We start from the raw sequence: 27,781 nt of genomic DNA on the forward strand, positions 1-27,781 counted from the left end.
AAGCACGGGGCATAAAGTGAAGGACCTGCTCATCTCTCTCCCCTTAAGCGTGGGCAAGAACAGCACAATCTGACAGTGGGGTGATGCGGTAAAGGAGCCTTTGAACACAAGAAGCAAGATCCTGCTTGAATTACTGCAGGGAGCAGAGGGCTGGACTGGCCGCTGAAAGCAGAAAAGGAAGCAGCCTGGTCGGTGCTGCAGGGGTGGAGGGGGAAGCAGCTGAATTAAAACAAACCCCACTAGCAATGAGCTCACACTGCATTCTCGGTCAGAAGCTGGCTCTGCTCCCACTGCAGAGGAGACCTCCACCAGCCGGCCATTTGCTCTGCTCCAGCTGGAGTCAGTTCAAGGCAAGCTCGACTGAGAAGTTTGAAAAGCCAATCCCGGTCCCAGACAGAGGTACGCACTCACTCAGCGATGGTTATACAAGCACACGCATTGGCTTCTGCCGCAGCTGCTCTCTGCAGGCATTGGGCTGGCTGCAGCGTGTTACCTAACAGGACCCATCTACAACCACCACGCTGGAGCCCCCGAGGCAAAAGCGTCCATTTCTGCTTTACAGTCCCTTAAAGGAAAACTTCCCGGCGCAACCTCAGAGTACAAATCTGTCTTCCAGGCTGTGGTGCATCTGACATAAGCAGGTGATATTGCCAGTTCTGCCATAACTCTTGTCAAACAGGCTTCATGGAAACCAAGACAACCCTACGCAACACAGCACGATTTTGGGAAGAAAAACTATCTTTTTAACATAGCACTTACTGGATTAGGAGCAACGTTTTTAACTGCTAACTTCCCTGCTTAGTTTGCATGTTACCACATTCTGCACAATACACAGCTTCTGAACTGCACCACCAGTGCACTGCTGCAGCAGGTAGGTGAACTCTTGGGAGCTGACCTTAGGAAACGCTGCTTTTCAAGTCCCTGACCCATCCCTTTTGCTTGGTTGTCATTCCAAACAGGAAGCCGCTTGCTCTAGTGATGTCAGGTGTTTAGCTTCTTTGGTTTACTTCTGTAGAGGTACAACTAAGGCCAGACTGTGGAGCTGCAATGTTTGCCCCCTGCACACAGCATGACCCTCAAGTCCTTCAAGTCCCTCCACCTCTCACTTTCTTTCTGCTGGCAAGCTATTTGGGTTTCCATCAACTTCTAAACCCAGCAGCTGGCAAGAAGATTCACTGTCACCCCAAATCCCTGTGGGGCAAGTACTTCTGAAGGGGCACTGAATATCTGCCTGTGAAAAATATCAGCATAGGTAAGTGGCTACCATGCGACAACTGCCACCACCAAAACCAGAGGAAATTTCTCTGCCAATCATTCCTGAGGGCATCCAACACAGGGTGTGATGTAACAGACACTGCTGAACGGGTGCTGGAACCTCATGCACAAAATACACATTTCTTACTTACATTTACTTCTCAATTTTTATTCTATTTCTCGCATGGTCTTCAAATACAGTTTTACAGGTCGTTTTTTTCTGCTACAGATACTGTTGATCTAAAAACAGATTAATGAAAGTGGCATTCCAACCTTAATGAAAATTCATAACCATGAAAGATATGTCAACATATCACTTTACAATCCTAGGATGATGGTATTGGCCTGACATTCCATAGGCTTATACAATTAACTTCTATAATAATAATAAAGTCATAGGAAAAGAAAACGTGGCAACTCCTTAAAAGCCAAGAAATAAGGCCACAAGCACCCTATGCTGTAATGTTATGCATCCAGATAAAATGTTGACTCTGGTATCCATGAATAAACAAAACTCTCCCACTTGATAAATCAAGGTATCAGCTACTCAACATGCACTCAAAGCTGTGTAAAAACTAGTGGCATTCAGCTCTGACTTACATGAAATCCCATAGCACGGCCCTGTACCTCTCTCCAAAAATGAAATGAACTTGTTTCAAATTAAATACTTCGCTACCGCATAAAAAATTGTTCACATTCTGCAAAGGAGAAAAAAAAACAACAACCCAAACAACCTGCATGTGACTGCACCAGAAGGCCAAACACAGCATCTCCTTACGAGTCACAGCCAGCATTACTGCAGTCTTAATGCCGTTCATTATAGGTCATGTAATTTCTTCTATTTAGCTGGAGGCTTGTAAAAGGAACCAAACTTCCTTTGTGCACCACTGAAAAAACACTGAGGAAAACTAAAAATTAAGATATAGACAGCTGATGGCAGCAGGTGAAAGAAGCAAGGTTCTGCAAGGCATGTATCATTGGCCAATTACATCTGTGGGACACGGGGACTTCTGCAAAATACCAGTTTCATAAGTGATGCAACCACCTCACTAACAGATTCCATACCACGATGATTCCATCCCATTGCCAAACATGTCAGACCTGGGTAAAAACATTAAATGCTTGGAACATTTAAAAGTAGGTAACCATTTAAATAATGTGTAAAAATGTGCTTTTTGTGGCATTTCTTATAGAAAAATTATTTGATACAAATGTGCAGGACTTGAAGACCCCAATTTAATCAAACTAGTACAAACAGGCTTTGAAACACGGTGATTGTTCCAAGGACAAGTCCCAGCTGCGGGCCAGCTCTCTCCCTTTCACCATCCTTCATCCACAACCCCATGCAAACATTACCAAAATTAACAGGTTGGGAAGACCACCCTGTGAATTGCTTTTTCAGGAGAATGATGACAACCTCAGGCAGCAACAAACTGCTGTCTGAAGGAAGGATCAGTTGAGATCCGCGCCCCTTACCCAAGATAGTAGTTTTCTAGCCCTGATGAGGCACAATAAGAAAGGTCAAGTGCTGAGGACAGATTCGTTCTCCATTGTGGTTTTAGATTATTCAAAAGTGCCATCTTTGACCTATACCATTTCACTTTTCAAAAGAAAAAGTTACAAAAAACAGTAAACAAAAAGTTAGTCAGCATACAGCTAAGTTTATATACACCAAGATTTACAAGTTTGTCATTAAGTGACTTCTGCCACAGACCACTGCACATTTGTCCCTAACAAAGCACAAAGCTTGAACCAACGGTCATTAGAAGTGACAACGGGTCATTGCTTTATCAACAAGCGTAAAGATAGTAAAAAATGGAACTGTAGCTACTTATCTTTAAATTTGCTGATTGACACAAGCAATCCCTCCTATTTCTGCAATTTCAAATTGCACTTTCTGCTCCATGATAGAGAAAAAAACTGCATCTTTCTAGGTACTTCTGACAGAGACTATTTTTCTGTTGACCCGTGAATGCAGAGAACTGTCGTCAGCCACAGCACTGATTGAGAGGGATTCCTCCAAGAAGCTATAGCCCATGCAAGACTCCTTGGCACTTCACGCGGGACCAGAAGAGGACAAGCCTTCTCTTTGTTAAAACAGTGTTTCCAGCAGCATTATCCTCTTCCAACAAATTAACAGTCCAAATGTGTGATGGGTGATTTTCACACAGCCCCTTCTACCAAGCTGGCTTATTGCTGGCTTTGTGCAGCTAGACCATATGAAGATCCCCACCACTACCAGCCCAGTTGTTAAAGGACTACAGTACAGGAACAGTTCACTGTCAAGCAGTTCACAGGCTTCTTCCAAGGATAACAACATCCTTTGGAAATCCTTCCATTTTAGCAATTTCAAAACAACCCAGCTTGCTGTAAAATTCCAGGATTCTTTTATCATCTGGTCTCACTTCACAAAAAGCCCCACGGGAGCCTGAAGAAAGAAGAAAGAAAGAAAACACTGTAGGAGAAGAGCGACTCCAAAATGCACAGATATCAACTATTACTGGACTTCCCACCTATTTTAACATTTCAAGCCAATGACACCACTGTTCCAATTTCATATGAAGTGTAGTGCCCAAAAGAGACCAGATTTACAGCAACATAGCTGACCACTCCCTTAAGGGGCTGCACACTGCAGACGTCTTGTCAGTCTGAACAAACCCTCTGTACACCTTTTCTTCCACATAAAAGCACCTGCAAACTCTGATGTTGGCTCAGAAAACAGCTCTCGAAGAGGGCACAAATCGCACAAAGGAACCGTGAATCTCAGGTGCACAGTAAGGCAGACGGCCAAGTACTCCCACACATTTAAGGTTTTGGTAATTACCCACCCGCGCACACTGCCACACATAAGAAAAAGCATCATTACCAATGCCAGCAGGGGAAATATAAACATTTGTGTGGTGTTCAAAACGTAAAAATGTGCGTTCTCACTCCCAAATTGTTCCCTCGGTTCTTCCTATTTTCTAATTTGCAGGATAATTGCTAAAGTGAAAAGCTACCTTTTAACAATGACAGCATCAGAAGTCAGCTATCCAAAAATTGTTCTAATTATTTACCTAAATAGAGAGTGTCAGCTATGGCAGGGATCAAATATCTCAGGCTGATGTACAAACACGGTATGTTAATATTCATCTCAAGTTTACCTTGCCTCCAAGAATTAACATATATTACAATAAGGAAACAAGAAATTTCGAGTGCAAGAAGCTTACCATTAGCCTTTAGAGAAGAGAGCAGGCAGGCCATCATACTTTTGGCCACGCTTGGATCTGTCACTTTTTTGTGGATATCAATTTTTATCAATGATGGGAAGTTGGCAAGGAATGATTCTGGCAGTACCTCTTGTTCTTCATGGAAGCTTAACATTATTTTCTGAAAAGAATATGGATAGCAGACATTTAACCATTATCCAGGTTTTCATTTTCACTCATGTATATTAAGGGACATTTGCTTTGCTCACAGAGTAGACAGCCAAATCAGCTTGCTTTTCAACTACACCTGTGATGGTCACTTCCCTTACCTGCCAAAGTGCTCTCTGTACTCCAGAAAAGGACTACAGAAGCTTCTCAAGACTGTCAATGGAAGAATACAAGACCCCTTGAATGACCTCTCGGTGAACCACACTTCAAGTGAGAAAAACCATAGGCCAACCCATAACTTACAGTTTGTGCATGAGTATTCCTTTTCTTTGCATTTCACATGGGCTGTTTTAGTTCTATGTGTCAAGACTTCCCAAAGTTTGTATTCTTTGGTCCACAGCAGCCTGGAAACATCCTTCCAGTCCATGCAATTATCCTACTACTTGCTCTGAAATCAATTTGTCTATGACTTGAAATGACCCTTGTTGATGACTAAAGGATGCAGTTGATGGCTAAGGACTATTGCAATCACTCAGGAAGGTCTTTGGAAACGTTAACTTCATGCAACTCACAGGAATGGACGTGAAGTAATACAGAAGTAGACAAAGCCAAATCTAAATTCAACTCAAGTCATTCTGCCTGCTGGTTACTGAATTTTAAAACCTCTAGGGACCATTTGGCTCAAGTAAAAAAGTCGCCTAGTTCATTTCTTGTGTAACAGAAAGTCACTATCATAACAACCCAAACCAGGGCTTCATCGCACAAGAAGCATTATATTAGCAACCTCCACTTTTAACTTTTTTAAATGCAATCCCCTCAAATCTATCATAGAATCACTAGGTTAGAAAAGACCTTTGAGATCATCAAGCCCAACTGTACCTGTCCACTACTAAAACATACCCCTAAGCATTTTATCTACCCATCTTTTAAATACCTCCGGGGATGGTGACTCAATCACCTCCCTGGGCAGCCTCTGCCAGTGCTTGATAACACTTTCGGTGAAGAAATTTATCCCCAATGTCCAACCTGAACCTCCCCTGGTGCAATTTGGGAGAAGAGACCAATACCCATCTCACTACAACCTCCTCTCAGATAGTTGTAGACAGTGATAAGGTCTCCTCTCAGCCTCCTGTTCTCTAGCCTAAACAACCCCAGTTCCCTCAGCTGCTCCTCCTAAGACCTGCACTCCAGCCCCTTCACCAGCTTTGTTGTTCTTCCCTGGACATGCTCCAGGACAATGTCCTCCTTGTAATGAGGGGCCCAAAACTGAACACAGGATTCGAGGCGTGGCCACACCAATACTGAGTACAGGGGCACAATCACTTCCCTGGTCAATCTGGCCACGCTGTTTCTGATACAGGCCAAGATGCTATTTGCCTTCTTGGTCACCTGGGCACATTGCTGACTCATATTCAGTCCAGCATTCCTAGGTTCTTCCCCACCAAGCAGCTTTTCTAGCCATTCTTCCCCAAGACGCAGCACTGCAGGACTCTGCATTTGACCTTGTTGAACCTCACCCTGCTGGTCTCAACCCACCAATCCAGTCTGTTCAGATCCCGTTTCAAAGCCTTCCTACCATCAAGCAGCTCGACACTTCCTCCCAGCTTAGTGTCATCTGCAAACTCACTAAGAGTGCACTCAATCCCCTCATCCAGATCATTGATAAAGATATTGAATGGGACTGGGCCCAGCATTGATCTCTGGGGAACACCACTTGTGACCCGCCTCCAACTGGATTTAACTCCATTTACCACCACTCTGGGCTCGACCATCCAGCTGGTTTTTACCCAGCAGAGGGTGCGCCTGTCCAGGCCAGTGGTATCCAGCTTCTCAAGTAGAATACTGTGAGAAACTCTGTCAAAGGCTTTACTATATCAACAGCCTTTCCCCTCATCCATTAAGCGAGTCACCCTGTCGTAGAAGAAGCTCAGACAACTTGTCAAAGACTACTTTCTGGAAAGTATTCTTTCCCTCTTGAGAGAAAAAGAATGGGTGTTTCTGGGTCTGCTTCTACTACAGCTTTGTCTATACCTCCTTCCAGTTGCAGAAGTGGATTGGCATGTCTTAGTATTACATACAGTTCTTTCCTCAACGAGTATGCATCAGCTGCAACTTTTCACTATTTCAGACAGTTCCCTGTCATTATTTTTCCAAATTATTCCAAATCCAATTCGAGATACTTCTTTTTAGCACTTGCTAAAGGTGAGATGGTGTTTTGCACCATTTACAGCTGTCACACTCCACAAATAGCTCATAGATTTTAACATCAAAATCAAGCGTTCTTTAATTTATTTCCACACTTAAATTGATATGACTATTGGGGGTTACCCTCACCTGCAGCACGGAGAGACCAATATCCCATTTTGCAGGGGAACAGAGCAGAAGCAATCCTTTATTTCTAAAATGTAATTTTCTCTAGATTAAGGTGGCTTACACTTATGTCATTGATTACTACTAAACTACATCTCACAGGTGCATTACAACACACAGCTGTACTGACTGGCAGTGAATAATTTTACTGTCACTTTCTAAGATGTCAGATACCATGCTCATCAAAGACTTCAGAATGGTACAAAAATTGAATTATACGGAAGCTCCAACTGCAAAAGAAAAACAAAGATCTGCTTTGGAAAAAGAGTTCAGTGTAGAGTTCTGATCTTGTGGGTTATACCAACCTCTGCCTCAGACAGCTCCTTGTCACTATTTGGTTTAGTATATTTTTCTTGCATGAAAGGGATCCAAGACATCTTGCATTTTTTAATGAAAGGAGTCACATCAACCGTTCCCAAAGCATAGCCACATATACCATCCTCATCTTCTAAGACAAAGCAGTAATCCAGGCTGAGGGTGAGCAGGCCTCCTACTAACCTGCAAAAAGCAGCATCCAAATTTAGTGAAGAGAAGGTCACTTTGAACACTTACACTCTCCTAGCACTCTGGAGAAGACACTTGGGTCAACCAGAGTTCTCCAGTCATGGAATTTTAGTTCCTACAAAGCATCAGTAGATCAATCAGCTGCCAAATGTGGTATAATCAACATCTGCACCTCAGGATCCCACAATTTAATTCTATACCCACTGTTGTTCTGACTCACTAAAGATACACAAACATCCTTCACATTTTGCCCTCAGTTTCTCCGCTGCCATTATTACCTTCTTGCTCTTCCACCTTCTATTTGGGTATTTTCTGATACCAGTAACATACCCTTTCTTTACCTTCCTGTCACTCACAGAGCAGCCTCTTTATAAAGCTCTATCCGGATTGAACACCGAAGATAAAAAAAAACCTCTCAAAGTAGCTCATTTTGTAGCTCGGATTTAATGCCTTTTCGTTCTAACTTGCCATTGCCTTTTTTTTCTTTTTTTAAGGTTGGTACAGGTAGCCTATAACAAGCATTTCAGAAAAAAAAAAAAAAAAAATCAAGGTAGTCTGTTCAGAGATTGGTGTTCAAAAAAAAATTTCAATTTCCGAAGAACTACACAAGGTTGGAAAAAAATACCACAGGTAATTATAGACTGTGGTCACTCTCAATATTAAGCTTTCACAAAATCTGAAATAATAGGATACTATGATGCACAGGTTTCATAACACAAAGGTTGCAGCAGTCTTTTTTCTAACAGCTCACAATAGGTTATCAGAGCATAAACTGAGACATAGCCATTAATCTTTGAGAAACCAAATCCTCAATTTTCTGTGGGCTGCGGAGGGCATTTTTTCAAAAATCAAATGCTCTTTGCATTCTTTCCACATATAAGCTTTAAAAAATTCAAATTAAATACAGTATCAGGACTTTATCCTTCAGAATCACCTCTGTAGATCACTTATTCCCAATACATACTTGTCTCCAATTAAATCTGGTAAACTATGGAAGGGTTGATCAGCTCCATCAGCATACATTTCTCTGCAGATCTTATACACAGATGCCTAAAAGGAGAGAAGAGATGATCTAGGTCATCACTCACGTTCAAAAGCTAACAACTTTGTTTTAGAGAGATTTCATTAAAAACCATTGTAAACTACTAGCGACAGGCAGTTAGACAGACCTGGAGTATCCATCCATGAAAAGGGATCTATCTTCCCCTCCCTCTCTGAAGGTAACCCCTGAACATGTCCTTCAAAAACAATGTGGTTAGGCGGAAGAGCTGGGAAGGAAAGGCTGGAGGTCAACTTCCTCCACTTTGCAACAGCACAAGATTAATCCTGAGGCTGGTTACCACACACTCAGTTAAGATCAATATCCACGCTACAAAGTCCCCTTTCAAATCCTCCAATCTTCAGGTGCAATAGTTTAACCACTGTGAAACACAGACACACCTCCACTTGCGCATGTTAAAAGGCTTTCAGCTGAATCTCTTTAAAGAGTGAATTTGTATCAGCCACATGTTAAACAAGAAAAGTTACATTTGCCAAGAAAAAGGCTTTGCATTTGACAGGTCTCCAGCTTTGTTATAAGAAGCGGACTCCTCCTCAGCAGAAATATTCTTCATGACTGCATTTTTAGTTGCATCACCAACTGTTTATGTGGCTTAGAAATATCAATTCCACTGCCTACAAAGAAACAAATGAGTCCTGCACTAAGTAAGGAGAAGGCCGCTTTACTAGAACAGCAGAGGATAGAGTTAGCCTGAAAGTAGGTAAGGACACATCTCCATGTGCTACAGTTGTCTATCTGTCTGGCTTCAAAGTCAGGATTCATTTTAGCTGCTGCCAACTCAAGCTAGATACCTGTGTTTCCTTTGAAACATGTTTCATCTCAATGTAGCTTGAACCTTCGCAAGAAGCTACATTAATCCTCACATTGTTTAAACTGCACCCATAGTGAGTTTCAACTAATCCTTGGTTGATACATCCGTTTCAAGTGTTCTTCCTGCTAAACTAACAGGAATGAAACCACACTACAGATCTACTTGGTAGACAAAGGCTAGGATCAATAAAGATTAATAAAAAGTTCCTGGTACAAAACTATCAGGCACGCCAAAGCAAATTTGACAATTCTTCCAAAATCAGACCAAAAAGTTCACAACTGTCACTGAAGTGATAAGAATGGCTAAAATACTACCACAATTTGCAGCTACATTTTCGGACCAAATATCAACAGTTCTGCTCAGGTAGCACCGAGGACACCAGCAGTTACCACAGTAATTACTGAGTGAACAGTCATACGTGCCCACCCCTAAGGGTAATCCACACATGTCCTCTACCAGCTGCAAACAGTTTAAACTTGCCTTTCAGACACAGGGAAGACACTCAGATAAAGACAACAGGGTAGGAGACTGTGACACATCATGCTACTGAACCTGAGGCAAGTCACTTAACCCCAGTTCTCCTGTCAGCTTGCACCTGTGCCTTGTGCAAGATACTGGAACATTTGTTTCATTAGAGGATGAAGGGATGCAAAAGCAACCACTGCTGCCACAAAAGGAAAAGCATCACTAATAACAACAGTAATAAGCATCAAAAGCGGTTACCTCATCTTTGGGAAAGTAGGGTCGTATGGTGTACACTTTGGAAGTAGGTGTTAATGGAGGTGGTTGAAAAAAGAGGTCATTTGCCCCATCAATAGGCAGCAGTCGCTGTGAAAACAAAACATTTAATATGACTGTATGAACAACAAAACCCATCACTCTAGGGCGTGCACTGCAGACTCCCAAATTAAAATGTGCTACTTGCAGGCACCCCAGAAGAAGGTGGGGTTGGTATGCTTTACAAATGCAAGACCTTATTTGAATAGAAAATATCCAATTGGTGTTTTAAATTATGCAATTGAAACAGCACATTAAGAGTCTGTTAATCTTATCTGCTTTAAAATAGTTTTAACCAATCATATCTACACTGTCTCTGTATAAGAACATAGAAAGTCAGGAGGAAAGGTTTGGTCTGAAGAGGGTTAACTGGCCAGAGGAGACACTTTATCCCAAAAGCAATGCGCTGACTCAATTTGCTGCGCGCAGAGCACCTGTGAGGGGGGAAAAGTATAGCGCCTGAAAAATCCATGAACAAATTTGAACACGGCGTAAACAGCGATTTAATAATATTTGCCAATTGTAATCTTTGCAACAAAGTGTTCTACTTAGGAATCAAAATTTGGATGACAATCCCTTTTGCTCATGGAATTCCCATTGGCAGACAAGCATGCGCGCATTGTGCAATTGCGGGCGCAGATAAAAATGCTGTGCGACCTGCAAAGAAACAATGTGAAATGTACAACTAAAGCCGCTGCGCTTCGCATGCGCGTGGGACAGGCAGCATCTCCTTGAGAAATTACTGTAGAAAGGGGAGGAAAATTATTTTAAACCAAGCTGTAAGGCTAATGGGCTTTGGACCAGAAAGCCTTCGGCAGACCAATCCTTCCAGACCTCTGATGTGCAACAAAAGGTTTCTCATAAAACAAAGAAAATGTCATTCAGTTGTGAAGTCATATTGATACCTGGAACTCTCCTGCTAGACCACCTCTAAAGGCCCAGGGTTCTTGGTCTCCACTTAAGAACTGTGCTGAAGATTGACTACGACACCCTGTTGAGATCAGATCCAAGCGGAGAATGTTACGAGAAGGGGGATTTCCTGGGTGTCTAACATGTCCAAAAAGCTAATACACACTTGTGGAAAAAGCTCTCTAACTGAGCTAGAATCCAGGGCTTGGGGGGGAGGCTGCAATAATGCATGATTTATAAAGACTTTGTGCTTGCACGCCAATTGCAGTATTCCATATTTTTTATTATTTATAACAGACCAATCTAAGAACACGTGAGGCGACTCAGGTAGCACACCTCATTTCAGATCAGAACGCACAAGAATGGTGCCATATATGATTATGCAAACATCCCAGGCATTTTGTGCATTCTTTTTTGTATACTTGTGGTAGAAACATCCATTTCTTTGATGAAAAGATGACATCTCAGAAGCTACACAACTCAATAGCTATTATTGTAAGTTTTAGATCAAACAAACACCATTATCACAGCCCCTTGAAAAAAAATGGACCTTTCTGAAGTCACATTTTGGTAATGATTCTTTCTAATCTTGTCAGAAAACTAGGACTGGCAATATATGCGAATAGTCTGGCACAGTTCAGACAGCCAGGACAGTTGTATAAAGCAGTATTCTTAAGAGACTACGCAGATTACATAATCCAGGCTGCATCCTCAAAATGCTGCTGGCATGTTAAAACGCTAAGTAGTGTTAACCGGAATTAACTCACAATGTAGCTTGTACACGCTGTTGGCCACAGATAATACTAGCTTTGCTTTTTACTATCTTGATTTTTACCTCAAGCATATAAGATGCACCAGGGTCCGTGCTGACCAGCCACAGCAGGCCCACTGAAATACTCAGCTTTAGTTCACACTTGCTTCAGAAAAGACACTTCCATTAGCCGTTTGACTTTTACCACTGTTCTGCCAACAAGGCACCACAGCCTTCATCAACTGACATAAATGACATAACGTAAATGACAAGCCTGTGGGGGAGAAAAAGGCATGGTACCTGGAGTGGGGATTTCCATTACCTGCCTAGTTTTCTGACAAGATGAGCAGCGCAAATATTCTTTTCCTTTTGCGGACAGCAATCTACCTCCTGTTCAAGTAACAGTCTCAGATCAGTACAGACAAGTATGTTGTGCTAGTCAGAGAGTCCCAAAGTGTGCCAAGTTTGACATTTATGAGATTTTAGGAATATATGTTAAGTACAAACTACTTTTAAGTATGGTAAATTTCAGAAATGATCCAAGCATCAGAATTTGAAATTGGTTTACTCCCACGTTAGAATTCTCATGAAGAAAGATACCCTTCAAGCAGATATAGTCAATAACTTGGAAGACAGTATCTGTCTGTCCTTTGAGACTACAACTTAACTAGCACTTCCAATTATTACAAGTAAAGAGCTGCGTGAATGAAGAGCTGTATAAATGAAAAACATAGTTAATGCCTCAGTCGCTGCGCAAATGTGACTTCAGTTCATGCTTATTGCACATCTAATCTATCTGAGCTGCCTCACAGACAAAACCTTTCCATTTTAATTAATTAATGACGACGCGCTGTGAACATCTGGCGCTGTCCATCCAATAGCAGTAGAAACTTGTGCTGAGGATTCTCCCATCTGTACACAATGGGGAAGAAGACAATAGAAGTCATTAGTAATCCATAGTACTGTACAGCCACACTAATTTAAGGGACTGAATGCTAGCTGGACTTGGGAGGAGCGGTGAAGAAAGTGAATGTTCAGTGGACCATTGAGCACACCGTTGTGAAAACTAATTTGTTTGGATTCATGATGCACTTAGCTTTATATAACAATGCACTTTATCAGAGACCTTTGCTTTCCGTGTATTTATTCTAGTGATAAAATGCAAGTTGAAGACAAAAACATCTCCTCTCATAAAAGCACTGTTAGCATAAGAGTATTACACTGTACATGTGAAAAACTCTTAGAACTTATTTTTCAACTACCTGATACCAGTTTGAGTACTGGAACAGAACAGTGCCAAAGTTAAGAACTAGTATTTACAAAATTGACTTCTAATGTCAACTTTTTCAATGTGAACTATTCCAAATATTTGATGCATTTAAAGATTTGAACCCAACTTTACAAGGACATGGAAAACTGAAGACAATTTCAGCTGAAATCAGCAGGTAGTCTGATAATTCTGAAATGCAGTCTTAAGATGGGCCCTCAGTGTTCAGAGGTTACAAGAATCACTGTTCTCTCTAAAAGGCTTTGTCCTGGAGTTTTATAAAGATTAAGTTACCAAAAAAGAGAACATTCTCTCTAGGTAAAGGTCAATATACAGCAAGATCAGTAGAGTTGGGGGAGTTGTGTTACACTGGTCTTAAAAACACACAAACTAAAGCTTTTAAACAGCATTAGGCAGAGATGTTAGCATACTACAATGATGCCGAGTTTTCTTCCCAAGCTACTTTTCTTCTCTGCACTTTGCAGAAGTCAGTCTTAAAAGCTCTTCTTCTTTATCAACTATATATAGGGAACCGATATTTATAAGCACAAAACACATTGGGCTGTTCAGCACAAACTGACTTGATGAATTAATAGGTCTTCTCTATTCCTGCTTAAACCTGCCAGTGTTTAAGAATATCATTTAAAGATAATCCAAACATTAAGACTAGACAATGGTTGTGTAATGGTTAACCACTGTGAGGTTTGTGACAGCTACAAAATACATGATGTGAGACCATCAGCTTTGCTGCCTGCTATGTACATCAAACAAGTCCAGAGCATACTCCTTACAGTTGGATTGAAACCTGAAAGTGAAATGAGGTCACTAGAATTACCCAGGCCATGCTGGTGCTATTGGCCAACTTAGGGTCCCCCAAAAATCTTTCAGGAAAAAAAACCAAAAACCAACAAACCAAAAAACTAACAAAACCAAAAGAAACCAACCAAAATGCCATACGTTAAAAAAGAAAAAAGCCATTTTAAGCTCAGTTTAAGTCTCAGACTAAATCTGTCTAGAGAGCTCCACAATTTCTACTCATTACAAGAAAAAACAGGAAAAATAAAAATAACTTTAAAAAAGTAATCAATTTGGAAAGCGTTTAAAGGAAATTATTTTGCACCAGAATAGCCTTATGCTAAAACTCGCATGCGCTCGCAGGGCTGGGAGGATCGGCTTCCTCTTGGCCAGGCCCAATGAAAGGTCACTTCTGCAATTGTTCTGTTGAAGACAGCAACACTGTTATCAAGACAGAGCAAGCAGCAGATGGCTGACATGGTCACATTTCATAATGTCATTTCCAATCGTACACCAGGGTATCCAAGGAGTTACATGGCATAGTCCAGTGTGCATTCAGTCAAGAGTAAGGTAAAGTCAACACTTACGTGTCAGATGAAATTCAAGTTTCATTAGCCCAAGAAGAAAATCAAGGTCTCCAATCTTAAGCATCCAGCAGACTTCACACTTAATACCAAAGCAAATTCACAGCAAGCATTGCTTCAAATAGTGAGACAGGAAAATCTTTAAAACAGGGTCAAACCAGACCCCAAGTACAAGAAAACACATTTGCCTAATACTTCGTTTTCCCCGTGGGCTAATTAAAAAACAAAAAAAAAAATTACACTATCTGGGATTATAATGGCTCCCAATGCACCTACCTAACCACTGCACAAAAGATTTCACCATTGACATAATACTCTTGATATCCCAGACGTAGGAGTACATGTCATAAAGGATTGTCCTGTTGGCACAATTGGAGAGGCGAGTGAACATCCCCATCACCAAGCTGCACATTTCTTCAAACTTGGCTGCTCGGTTACGCCATTCTTCTATCTATGAACGGAGGCAAAAGATCCACAAGATCAAACACAGCCTTCTAGGGAGAAGGGGCACTGTAAATATGGAGGAAGACTATAACAATTCATTACTTCATTTTACCAGCATGGGCTACCACACCACGTGACTCACAGGAATTCTCTAAGGCTGTCAGAAGTGAGGCCAGTACAGCAATCACTGGTCAAATGCAGACACCAGACTGCCTTCATAGCTACGTGGCACTACAGGACTTAAAACAGTAGATTCCACTGGAGGAATGAAAATTACTGTGACCTGTATTTAGTTACGCGCTAACCTTCAGCTTTCAGGAAGCAGAATTGTGATCTCTATCACAGACATCAGATAAAATTGTTCAGGATTTTGACTTAAAAGGAGAGAAACATGATTCACACTCACTTTTTCAGCATCCTTTCCCTTGCAATTAACACTGACAACACTGCTATTTGCTCTGAGCCACTGGAATTCTCTCAGCATCTGTGCACCTTTGGGACCATGTTCATAAGGAAGGTAAAACAAGTCAGCGAGAAGCTGCAAGTCCTCTAAAGTCACTGGTTCTACTGTGTAGAGAGGCTTTTCATTTGGCCCAGGCACAAACTGTTCTTTGTTAACTTGCTCATCAGTCTGCATGGGGGCAATGTCACTGCCAGAGTCTTCCTGCATAGACATCTCTGGGGACTTTGATTCAGCTATGCTTTCCTTATCGGTATCCATCGGCTTCAACTCCTCTGCCATCTTGGCTTCAGCAATATCTGTCAGTATCTGATTAGCATTCTTGTCTGCGTCATCTTGTTTCTCCACCACCATGTCCATTGGTTCCTCATCAGATTGCTTCTTCTCTTCCTCCTTTACCAAGGCCGGTGACTCACTGCTCAGCGCTGTGCCCTGGCTCATGATGGGTTCTTGGTAAACTGTGGTAACCACAGTCGCAGCATTTAACGATGACGGTGCCACCAGAGGCCCTACATCGCCTACAGCAGTTTTAGCACCACTGTGGGCCACTTGCCTACCTGAAAATAAGAAGAAACGAGTTTAGCGTTTCCAATATTTGCCAACTAACATCCAAACCAGCAACTACTGGAAATCATGGGTAACATTCTGTTGCCATGGCACCCAAAGAGCAAAGCTTTCTTTTAGGTACTTCATCTGTTCACTTCTGTCATTGGAATTCTAACTACTTACTGACTTCAGTTTTTTGCAAGTTTCCCCTCCAGATAACTGGTAAGCAAAGACAGGATGGGGAAAAGTTAGAAAAGATAATTAATATTTATGTGCTGCCAGCAGCACTTCCAACTATGCCAAGAGAATAAAAGCTTCTCAATGTTGAATTTTTTTCCCTTTGTATCAACCAACTTATTAAAGTTGTACTCGGACAGAGAACACAATTCAAAACATAAGGGCTGATACTTAAATATTTCAGTTGCAAGAATGTCTTTACAATAGGAAAATAGAGATATTCAAAACCTGACTGTCCACAGTCTTGGACAACCTGCTTTACATTCACCTTGCTCATAAAAGGTGGTCAGACTCAAAGATCCCAAGAGGTTCCTTCCAACCAAACTATTTTGTGAAAATGGAGGAAGATGCCACCTTAATTACTACTCCTCACACAACGTTTTTTCTGCAGCTGATTTTGAGAAAGATCCAAAACTTTACAGTTCAAAAAGATAACTCCTCCCAGCTCTGCTCTGGTGCAGAAGAGGTTCTACTGCTCTACCATCACTTATCAAAGAAGGCCACTCTGACCACCTCAAACCTACATCTGGCAGCCTCCAAGCTCCCACTGCTACAAGTGTACAATGTTGGACAGAACCCAGCTGGTTTCTGCACAAAGGAACTCAGAAAAATAAAGCCATCTTAAAACAACTGGAAGAACGTGGACTCGTCTGGGGCAGAACTAATGTTTACAGCAATCTAACACCTAGTTCAAGAAAAAGACTATTCTTCCTACTCTCTTAGGTCCCATGGAAGTCTCATAACTGAGACCAGCAAGATCCAGATTCTTTCCTGTCTCGTAAGTGTCAAAGGATCGTACACAGAGTTTGCTTCTGCATTCAGTCTGAGCACCACAGGCATGCTGCCAAATGCCAAGCATTCTTTCTTTACTAAGATTTCCCCAATTAGGAAGGTAGAAAACACTTCCAGCTGAAAAGTGTAAAAATTGCCAGGATCTGTAGAAGAGTTTTAATCTAAATGCAAGTACTGAACATTTAACCCTCGTTTTTTAACAACACCAGAACAATACCAAATCAGACTTACTGCTGTATTGCTGCGGTACCCCAAATTCCTGCAACCATTCTGTTAAGGCCAGTTTCAGGGCCATTTGTGGGCTGTACAGAACATCTGTTTCAATATCTTCATCACTTCCCTCATTTTCCAATTTAATCTGGATAGAAACTGTACTGTCTTCAGTATCAGCTACAGAGACAAGTTGTAAAATGTTATCATGCAATTGTAATTTAAAATGAAAAAAAGTCATGTTAGACAAGGCATCCAAGAACTCTCTAACAGCCTTATTTTCGTAAAGAAGGACAAAGCATTACATCCAGATCAGACTACGGTCAACGTCAATGTCAACAGAGAAAGTATATGCAGAAACTAGGTATTCTGGCATTCGGAAATTTCTCTTTTGATCTGAACTGCTTCTATTCCAATGAAATTAAATCCATCAACACATTGAATTTAGGCAGTAAAATTGCTTGCTTAGAGTGGTTTTTATACAGCCACAGATATCTCTCAAGGCTAAGAAATTCTTTGATGGCATGTGCTACAGATACCTCCCAGGAAGTCAATAAAACAATCTAGATGCTTATTATCTTTCAGGCAACTGCTGTTTACTTATGGGACAGAAAACGGTAGGTGATCTTAAAAATCTGGTAAGGAAAGGCTAAAATAATTTAAAAAATTTGTAAAAACCAAAATCAGTATGACTTATGATTAAGCATAAGTCCCAGCAAACAGTTAGGCATACTTACTCATCACCACATCTTTTCTCACTCCATTCATGTTAGACTTGTACCAGGTTGCAAGAGTGTGAATAGCAACATAATTGGCTTCAAATTCACAGTTTGGATTGGTCAGAACTCCTTTTAGTCGAGGGATGAGCTCAGTTGACCGACCTTTGTAAGGCCCAAGAAAAAGTCTCTTTTGATCATAATCATTAGCATGAATGTTATCCCAGATAACCGGTGCTCTCCTGATGATCTTAGAAACTTCTTCGATGGACTCTACTGGAATGTCTTTGGATACAACTTTTGGACCTAAGAGGGAAAGGGGATAATCAGAAAGCTTTGCATATATTTGAAGATTCAACCCCCCAGACAGTTGGACAGTTTGTTTTATAAAGTTCTTGCACAACATCATTTTTAACACCAACAGCAAATTAAAATAAAACACAAAAAAAAACCCCAAACAAAAAAAACACAAACCAAGCCACTTTTTACCTGTCCATAACACCTCAATGCCAGGGAGTAGCTTTTCTCCTACAGTTCGTAAATATGGTGACTGAGCAACATTTGGATAACAGAAAGTTCCACAATACTCTGTACAGGAAGAGAATGTCACTGTTAGTAGAAAGATGCACATGTGACAACATAATCAACTGTCCCACAAACACACAGAGAGAATACTACCATTTGAGAAGAGAAACATCTATAAAACTAATGAAGAAAGGCCCAAAAGCATAAAGTATAAATAAAAAGGACAATGAATGATACTTGGCATAAAGATCAGAAAGTAAACGTAGAGAATGTATTTAAAATTGCTCAAATGTCAAAATCAGGAAAAAAACTAATGAAGTCTAAAAAGAAGGGCAAGTAACAGCAGGCATCATGCAAGAGCACTAGAAACCCTAAGACTGATTACAAAGTGCTAATACCTAAAAATACCAACATGAGAACATACGTGTCTCTAAAGTTAAAGAGATCTGCAACAGAACCAAACTACTACAGTGTAAGGGGATAAACAAATTAACATTGATGATAACACTGCTGCTGAACCGCATTTTCCTGGCAACAACCCACACCACTGATTGTCTCTCCCTTACAATATTCTTACAGGTATTAGAGGAATCTTGCAATTTAAAAAGCAACGACTGGATCCAAGATCAAGTAGTCTTATTTTTCAATAAATAAAGCAAGCAACCCAGTGAACAGTAGAAGTGGGCAATCTTTTAAAAAATACTTATCAATAACAGAAGTGAGCACAGACTGTGCGGTACCTCTATTTAAGAAAATTCTAAGAAACTAACAGCGAGCCAGACAAAGAAGCAAAAAGATTTTGGTACAAATAAAATTGAAGTCTCCCTTTAACTTAATCTTCAGTTCAAACTTCTTGAACTCTTCTATCAAGCTGTACTCTTTGCTTGGCATTAAGCCTTTCAGAGATGTGTAAATCCGGCAACACCTCTGCATATATTTGAATTACTTGTACCTGTTTTTGTAAATAAGTTTCTTCAATCAACCTAAATACTCCTTAAAGCAGTGATTAAATATTAAATCAGAGTTTCAACCAGTAAGACAACAGGCCTCCTCCTTTAAGGCTGAACTAAATGATTCATCACATTTTACCTGTAGGACAGAAAAGGAATGTGTCTGGTTCTCCTAGATATTGATAAATTTCATTTGTGATCGAGACTTGAGCATGAGCAAAGGAACTGAAGACTTCTTTGTCTGCTGCACACATGTTGTGATCAATATCATCGAACAGCAGTGCAAAAGATCTGCAGCCAAACTGGGAAACCTAATACAAGAGACAAGAAAGAATAACTTCAAATAAACCTTTTCATTTTCTTTATAAATAAAACCGTAGAATTTTTATAAGAAAAAGATATAGGAACGGGAGAGAGAAGGTAGGGGAGGCACACGTTCACAATGAACACCTATCTCTGACCCACTGCTCTGCTTCTCTCAAAGATTAAACCTCTAAAGACATGCAATCTGTTCCAGCTTTAACAGTCCAAAGCTGATCTCACCAGACAGACAGCTGGGAAAAAAGCTAACTCTGTAACAGCTTTTGAACCATGAGAACAAGATCAATTAGAGAAGCAAAAAAGATGTACATGTCAGGTCTGCCTCTGAAGGCATTTACTGTGGATGAGAGTTCTTGCTTTAGAAATTCATCTTGGCTTCACAGCCCTAAAATACTCTGAAGACAAGGTCCCAAGAACAGCCTTCAGAATCCAATAAAAGCTGAGAAGTTCGGTTTTTTAAATCCCGATCATCACTGGCCACTTCCGCAGTACAATATGAACGCATCCACTGGAACTGTTCAGAGGTATCCACACTAAACGCTAGTGCTGGAAACACTGAAGAAACTAAAAAAAAGCTGCAAGAGTGAGCAGAGTACTTAAGTTTTCAAATTAAATAGCACTGCCATGATAATTTTGTCACACTTACCTGGTCCAACTTGCGCTTCAATGTGGAAACCTCTTTAGGATTGGAGAAAGTGATGTCAAGCCCAGGTGAGATTGCATAGATGAACTCTATTTCATGTTCTCGCGCAGCTGATATTAGAGTCATTAGCTGTTCTGGAAGTCAAACGCAAATATTTCAGAAGAATTAAATAATTAAAAAAATGAGTCCGTGACATAAATATAAGAAAATTATAGAATGGAGACACCTCTGCTACCATAATAATAAAAAAAATTATTTCTGGAATCGCTTAAACTAACACAGCAAAAAGCACCAAGTTATTCAGAAGAGTTCTTGGAAATTATGCCCAAAGGAATATAACAACTGCCCTTGTATTGTTATTTTCCATGTTAAAATTTTTTAACCATTTCAACAATTCTCTGCATCTCAATGCTGTGAGACAAACGTGGACGTAGCCTGTTTTTACAGAATGCACACCAACAGTTCTAGAATTGTCACTCACTTCCACTTTTATCACACATATTAAGAGTCAGTTCAATGTAGTAACACCACCCAGCATGTCCGATTCACATACTGTTCACAGCACTGAAGTCGAAGCACACGAAAAGGGCTTTTTTAATATCACAGTGCAGAAGTAGTTGCTTTAAGAAACAAACTTCAATTTAATCTTCCATATAATGAATAAAGACAACTGGTTTTACAATATTTAAATATATTTGTTGTTATAGGCAACTGTCTTGCAGTATCCTTTAGGTTATATTCCTGCAGTGACATAAAAGGCCCCCCCCCCAAAAGACTATTTAAAATCAAGCAAGTACTATTTGCTCCCTTCACCCACGGAAAATTATAATCCCCACAGGTTAATAGAACCCTATGAATCCCATTAATGCCATAGGTGGATAAAAAGCCCCACACCAGCTTAAGCTGGTCTTTAATGTTCTGACTAAGCAGACAGAAGCCACTTTTCTAACTGGTATTCTCCTTGTTGAAACATGCAAATCATGAATCACATAAAAGGGCGTGCTGTCTGCTCATCTTTTTTTTTTTTCTTCTGTTCTGAAGCAAATAATTTTTTTTAAAAATATGGCCCAGATTTTAAAGATCCATAGGAATAATTTTGAGCAACCTTTCCCTGGAAAAAATCAATCTCATAAGGCAAAGCCTTAGCAGCAGTTTTGGAAATCATCTGTAGAGTTCAAATAAGTAAATCCACACTTATACCAAAGTTCCACTGAACACATCTGCAGGGTATTAAGAACAGGTCTCCTCTCACCTTTGGACACGGTTGTTGTGAATAAACACATACAAGCAAGCGTAGCCACGACCTACTCATTCAATAGAAAGCACAGAGGGGAAATACAGACGATTACCTGCTTCCTCCACTGAGTACATTTCTCGCCAGAACATCCTGTGCTTGTAGTCATCCTTCGGAGCATACAGGTATGTATTTAGTCCCCACTTCTGGAGTCTATAAACATAAGAGAAAAGCATTCACTGGGAGAATGGTCTACAAATTCAGGAACTGTACATTTTACTTGTTCTAGTGCTAATTCTTTTACTTGATCTATTTTTCTTTTCTTCATTGAACATTGCGCTATACTATTAAGCCACAATAACTTTACACACAACCAATATTGCGTAAATTCAGTTTAGGCAAGATGGAAAGGTGAATATGAGTCTCCAAGAATATCGATACGAGATAAAAAGCTGCTCTAGGTCAGAACAATGATTTGTATTGTGGAAGATCATGATTCTATTGCGATGGAATGTGTTGCAGTAAAAGGAAGCATGACTTGCCTTCTAAAAAGTTCCTTCCTCTGCTCCATAACCCAAGGTCTTCCATAAAATCCTACAGGAAACAAGATTTGAAAATATCCAGTTAGACATTAGATTGTGCCTGCTCCATGAAACATAACATTACAACCCAGCATTTTCTTCCTCTTCTGCTACATCCATCAAAAAGCTCCTTAATCCAGAAAGGGGAAAAAAGAAATGCACAACCTAGTTAGACAGCTTTAGGAAAGTGTAATAGCCTAAACTGACCTACATTTAAAATGCAATTATAACTTATTTCATCTCTTATGATCTATAGTTTTATAATTTTGGCCACTGAAGCAATTAATTTTCAGACTCCAAACAGCATTCCTCAGCATATGCCCTTGACAAGTCAAGTCAGCATTATTATAAGAGCGGACTCAACAGTCATAAGCTAATTAAATTATCACTCTAGACACCAATAAAACAGATTCAATGGTAATGTCAGCACTGAAGACACCTGAAAATGCTTAACCAGTGATACAGATTGGAATGCTAAATACACAAGCAGAGTACATAAATACATACTGAGGTAGATGAAGTGTAATTACAAAGAAATGTGAAAGTGAGTCATCAAGAGCTTAGGATTTTATTCCTTTTATTGAGTTTAATAGGCTCCTTGTCAAAATTAACTTGCAAGTTGATATCTTGCTTCATAATTCCCACATCTTTACAAGCAAAGACTACGTCTTTGGATAATCATATAAAAGCATCTACACAAGTGACTTTGGAACAGTGTATAACCAAAGCCATGGAATCCCATGGAAACTGTAACTGCTTCGGGTTTTGAATCTAATCTTTCCATTCTAGAAACACAATACTTCAAAAAGCACTCTCAATGCACTCTCAGTCAAGTAAATTCACTTAGACCGATGTGCAAACAGTTCAACCACAAGTGGGCACTCCAAAACAAAGCTTCAGCTTGGCAGTCTGTGCAAAGACCAGAGACTAAAATAACACTAAAATGTAATAAGCTCTTATTCTCAAACACCACGGCCACTCAGCAATGAATGATGCTCCTAATACACAAAGCTCACAAGCCCCCATAGAATATCAGTTCAAAAGGCAGACAATATTTTCATTGCCAGAGCTATTCACCACCATAAATCTGTAAACATTTGGTCTCGTGAAGGTCAAAAATAACCTATGACCTTCCAAAATTCAAAACTGATGCAACTGAAGCATTTTCCATATATTAGCAAGTATTTCAGTTGCTTGTTAAGTGACCACCACTTAAAAATCTTAAAGCAGGCTCAAGTTTTAAGAATCAGTCTTGCAAAGAGTGACGTCAGACCAATTGGCACCACAAAGTGGCAAAGCTGAGTAACTTCTCACAAACCAAGAGTGACAAACTGAGGACAGTTAAACAGAGAAGCAAACAGAAGAGCAGTTGCGAGGCATGAAAATCTCCCAGTTTATTTCACCCAGATTCTCATTTGCACCAGCATTACAAATGCTGACCAATGCTGCCTTAAGGAAGCCCGACAGCCAACAAAAGAAACGACACTGCGATAACTGACTCATACTATGTCTTATATCCATCTGGAACACTTTTCGGTTGCCTATGATATTACTGTTTCAGACCTACTAGCCTAAAGCAGAGCAGAGGCCTACCATAAAAAAAAAATGAAAATCGGATAATGAAGACTAATTAAATAAGACTGAAGAGAACATGCTAATCCAAAGCAGTTCTTTTCCATCTGCCACCACATTTCTTAGATTACTAATATCTCCAGCTGATGACAATTCTTGGATCTTTCCACCTGGTTTTGTATTACTCCTTCAAGACTGTGTGTCAGCTTAACACAAAGTCACAATAGATCACGCCAGACACCTCATCCCAGTTACTACGGCTCTCCATCAGTAAAAGACAGGATCTCTTTAAGGCAGAGCACTCTTTAAGGTGCACAGGCAGAGCACCTATGCATCCACTACTTTTAGATCTCGTTACTCCCCAAAACAGTGAATTTGATGTCCGTCATAAGCTCTTCAGAGTATCTGACCAATTCCACCCCTACTTTTCTACAGAAGATCCAAACTCTCCCTCTCACTGCTTTAATCTCACCATGCCCCCGGATTGTGTTAACTGCTGCACTATATGTTTAAGTATCTATCTACACTTCTGAAGTTAAGCCCGGCCACATCTTTCTGTTTTCACACACTTCTGTTTACCTCGTTCCCCACAACGCTTGTTTTTGTTGGTCTTTGTTTGGTTTCAGATTCTTCATTTGTTTTTTTAAATGCTCCCCTATTCCTCTTTTTTCCTGTACACATATAAATGTTGTACTGCTAACTCCTAACAAGCACCTAGAACACCCGCACCAGAATATACACAGACAAGATCAACAACGTAACTGAAAAGACAAGAAAAATGATTACAGTATATTCAGTGGTTCCTAGATGAACAGGTGATCCACAGTCAAAATGTATTGACAGAAACATGGGAAAACATGCCATTACAATCTGTATTTGTGTTCACTGTAATCTGACCCTGAAGCCGTCAATTCAGCATATATCTTCACAGAATTGCACCTATTAACAAAGTAAAGACATCTCTCTCCATATTAACCCTATTTAAGCCCTAGCAAGTGCTAAAAAATAAAGGCATTAACTGGGCCTAGGGCACCCTGCACAGCGCCATTTGCAGGAGCCAATCAGCCTTTTCATTTTAAGATATGAACAAAAGGCATTCTGCAAGCAGTGCAGATAACGACTTTGATAAACTGCCTGTTTCACTCTCCATTTCATCTGTTAATGATTTTGTTCTCCTCTTGGAGATTCCTTATAGGTTCAGAAATAACAGCAGTCCACAGGAATTTAAAACAATTCCAAATCAACTATTTTGTTGCGAATAAACCATTTTTATTGTTGGCTTTCAACCATCTACCTTAACAAGCCTGTCAAAAACGCAGATAAATTTTGTAGATAACAGAAATGCAAAGAGTTTCTTTATTCTGTAGTTTGTGCAAATCAAGCCTTTTAACGGTGCAACGAGGCCAAAAGACAGAAGAGGACTGTTCTACAGCGCAATTAAAATGGTAAGCTATGCCGCTTTTAACAGAAAAGAGAGTATATAACATTAATTCCGGAACAGACGCCTATGGAATCACCTATTCCCTACCGAGGAAACTGTATCCGAGCGTACAGCTGGGATAAGAACACGGTAGCTCTTCCCTTTCCTACCTCCCCCCCCGCAGACACGTACTGGCAAGCGAGCCGCGGCGCCCGAGGAGCCGAGGTTGCCCTCGCCCCGCCGAGCAGCCGCCGCCTAAGGGCGCTCCCAGCCCCGCCCGGGAGCCGCGGCTTCTGCCCGCCCCCAGCGCCCCCGCCGGGAGCCCGTACCGCCCTCCCGGCCGAGCGGGCTCCGCACGGGGCGGAGACGGAGACACATTCCCCGCACCTCGCAACCCCCCGCCACGGTCATTCACACGCTGCAGCACGCTCACACGCGCAAAGCAACCCCCCCGCCCCCTCTCACACGCACACCCAGTCTCCCCGCACCCCTCACACGCACATCCAGCCCCCCCTCCCCAGCCCCACTCACACCCAGCCCCACCCCAACACACTCAGAGGCCCCCCGCCGGCCCCGCCGCACCCCCGGGCGCCCCCACCTTCCACGACGCCGCAGAGGAAGCGGCGGGCGCCCAGCGCCGTCTCGGTCTCGGTGTCGGTCTCCTCGCCCGCCGGCCCCGGCCCCGCGGCGGCGCCCGGCGGCTCCAAGGGCGGCCCTGGCGCTGCAGCGGGGCCTGGGCTGCCCTGCGGCTCCTCCAGCGCCGCCTGCCCCTCCTTCTGCACCATCCTGCCGCCCGCCGCCAGCGCCCCGCTCCCGGGACGGGCCGATCCCGCCGCCCCTTTGTCCGCGCCGCTCCGGCCGACGCTTCCTGTTTACGGGGCGCTGCGCCTGCGCGGGGAACCGGCCCTAACCGGTCCGCTCCGCGCCACCGGGGGAGCTGCGGCCGCCGGCTCTGCACGGGGAGAACGACGCGGCCTCACGGCCCCGCTACAGGCAGGAACAACAAGGCGGGAGGCGAGGAGGCTGCGGCAGAGAGCGGGAAGGGGCGCGCGTTGCGCCTGCTCCCGGGGGCGGTGGGGGCGGCGCTCAGGGCGCATGCGCGGGACGCGGGAGGGCGCGCGCGCTGCGCCTGCTCGCGGGGAGGGGAGGCGGTCAGGACGCATGCTCGGAAAGCGGGCGGGCGCGCTGCGCCTGCTCGCTGGAAGGGCGGAGCTCGCGGCGCATGCGCAGAACGCGGAGAGGGCGCGCGCCGCGCCTGCTTGCGGGAAGGGGCGGCACTCAGAGCGCATGCGCAGAACGGTCAGGGACGCGCGCTGTGCCTATTCGTGGGGAGGGGCTGCTCTCAAGGGGCATGCGCAGAACGTGCTGGGGGAGGCGCGCTGCGCCTGCTCAAGGGGGCGGGGCGCGAAGCGCATGCGCGGAACGCGGGAGGGCGCCTCTGCACCTACTCGCGGGGATGGGAAGCACTCGAGGCGCATGCGCGGAACGTGTCGTGGCGCGCGCTGCGCCTGCTCGCGAGGAGGGAAGGCGCTCAAGGCACATGCATACAATGCGGAGCGGCGCGCGCTACGCTTGCTTGCGGGGTCGGTGCTCAGGGCGCATGCGCGGATTTGCAGGCGGGGAGGTGCTCAGGGCCCATGCGCAGAGCGCGCTGTGCCTGTTCGCGCGGGTGGTGGTGGGGGCGGTGGCAGGAGGCCGCGGGCTGCGCATGCGCAGTGCGATTCGCCTGGGCGGGCGGGGATTCGTGCGGCTGCGCTGGTTCCCGGGAGCCACGAGCTGAGCGGGGCCGGGGGCAACTGAAGGTGCGGCTGGGGTCGATGGTCATGTAGTGATTCGGGTTGGAAGGCTCTCAAAGTCCATCCAGTTCCACCCCCCTGCCATGAGCAGGGACACGTCCCACCAGACCAGGCTGCCCAAGGCCCCATCCAACCTGGCCTTGAACACCTCCAGGAGGAGACAGCCACAGCTTCCCTGGGCAACCTGTGCCAGGGCCTCACCACCCTCATGGTGAAGAGTTTCTTCTTAATATCTAGTATGAATGTTCTCCCTTCCAACTTAAAGCCATTCCCCCTAGTCTTATCACTACGTGATCTTGTGAAAAGTCCCTCCTCAGCTCTCCTGTAGCCTCTTCAGGCACTGGGAGGCTGCTGTGAGATCTCCCCGAAGCCTTCTCCAAGCTAGACAACCCCAGCTCTCTGTTTCATATGGGAGGTGCTCCAGCCTCTCTGATCATCCTTGTAGCTTCCTCTGGCTGCATTCCAACAGCTCCATATCCTTTTATTGGGGATTCCAGAACTGGACACAGTACTCCATGTGGAGTCTTACTAGAGCAGAGTAGAGGGTAGAATCACCTCCATCACCCTGCTGGTCATGCTTCTTTTGATGCAGCCCGGGATTAGTCTTTATCAACCAAATGGTTCTATTATTCTAAGGGGAAAAGCCTGATGCAAGAAGTAGTTACTATTGCAAAAGTGGAATATTCTGGTTTGAGCTAAAATGGAATCTGTTTTCTAACTAGCAAAGTGTCATTTAAGTAACTGCACTTTCGAAAGTTTCAGACCATATATCCTTCAGATACCATGGTTTGCAGACAGCTTATTTTAAAATGGGGAGAAGGTGTTGAGACACTGTTCTGTTGAGAAATAATGCCTTGTGTAAAGTGTAATTTCCTTTTGTTTATAGGCTCTGTCTA

General features: G+C 42.7%; 1 protein-coding gene across 1 annotated transcript; it reads right to left on the minus strand.

The window, feature by feature from the left end:
• Positions 1-1,402: 1,402 nt before the first annotated feature.
• On the minus strand, positions 1,403-26,152 carry OGA (O-GlcNAcase). Its single transcript, XM_054071300.1, has 16 exons — positions 25,688-26,152; positions 22,059-22,110; positions 21,632-21,729; positions 20,286-20,416; positions 19,458-19,629; positions 18,333-18,431; positions 17,865-18,149; positions 17,149-17,307; positions 15,289-15,899; positions 14,715-14,889; positions 11,038-11,123; positions 10,079-10,183; positions 8,449-8,534; positions 7,286-7,478; positions 4,464-4,623; positions 1,403-3,682 (listed from the first exon to the last, which is right to left on the minus strand). The coding sequence occupies exons 1-16, from the start codon at positions 25,872-25,874 to the stop codon at positions 3,546-3,548; spliced, it is 2,736 nt and encodes a 911-aa protein (XP_053927275.1). The 5' UTR covers positions 25,875-26,152; the 3' UTR covers positions 1,403-3,545.
• Between the last annotated feature and the right edge of the window lie 1,629 nt (positions 26,153-27,781).

Source organism: Cuculus canorus, chromosome 7, assembly GCF_017976375.1.
Source record: "Cuculus canorus isolate bCucCan1 chromosome 7, bCucCan1.pri, whole genome shotgun sequence".
NCBI lineage: Eukaryota > Metazoa > Chordata > Aves > Cuculiformes > Cuculidae > Cuculus > Cuculus canorus.

Excerpts from the sequence above, each read along its gene's own strand:
- OGA (XM_054071300.1), bottom strand. The coding sequence starts at position 25,874 with ATGGTGCAGAAGGAGGGGCAGGCGGCGCTGGAGGAGCCGCAGGGCAGC. Across the intron at positions 19,630-20,285 it reads TGAAGCGCAAGTTGGACCAG|GTTTCCCAGTTTGGCTGCAG; the intron begins GTAAGTGTGACA and ends CTCTTGTATTAG. Across the intron at positions 3,683-4,463 it reads CTCTTCTCTAAAGGCTAATG|GCTCCCGTGGGGCTTTTTGT; the intron begins GTAAGCTTCTTG and ends TTCTTTCTTCAG.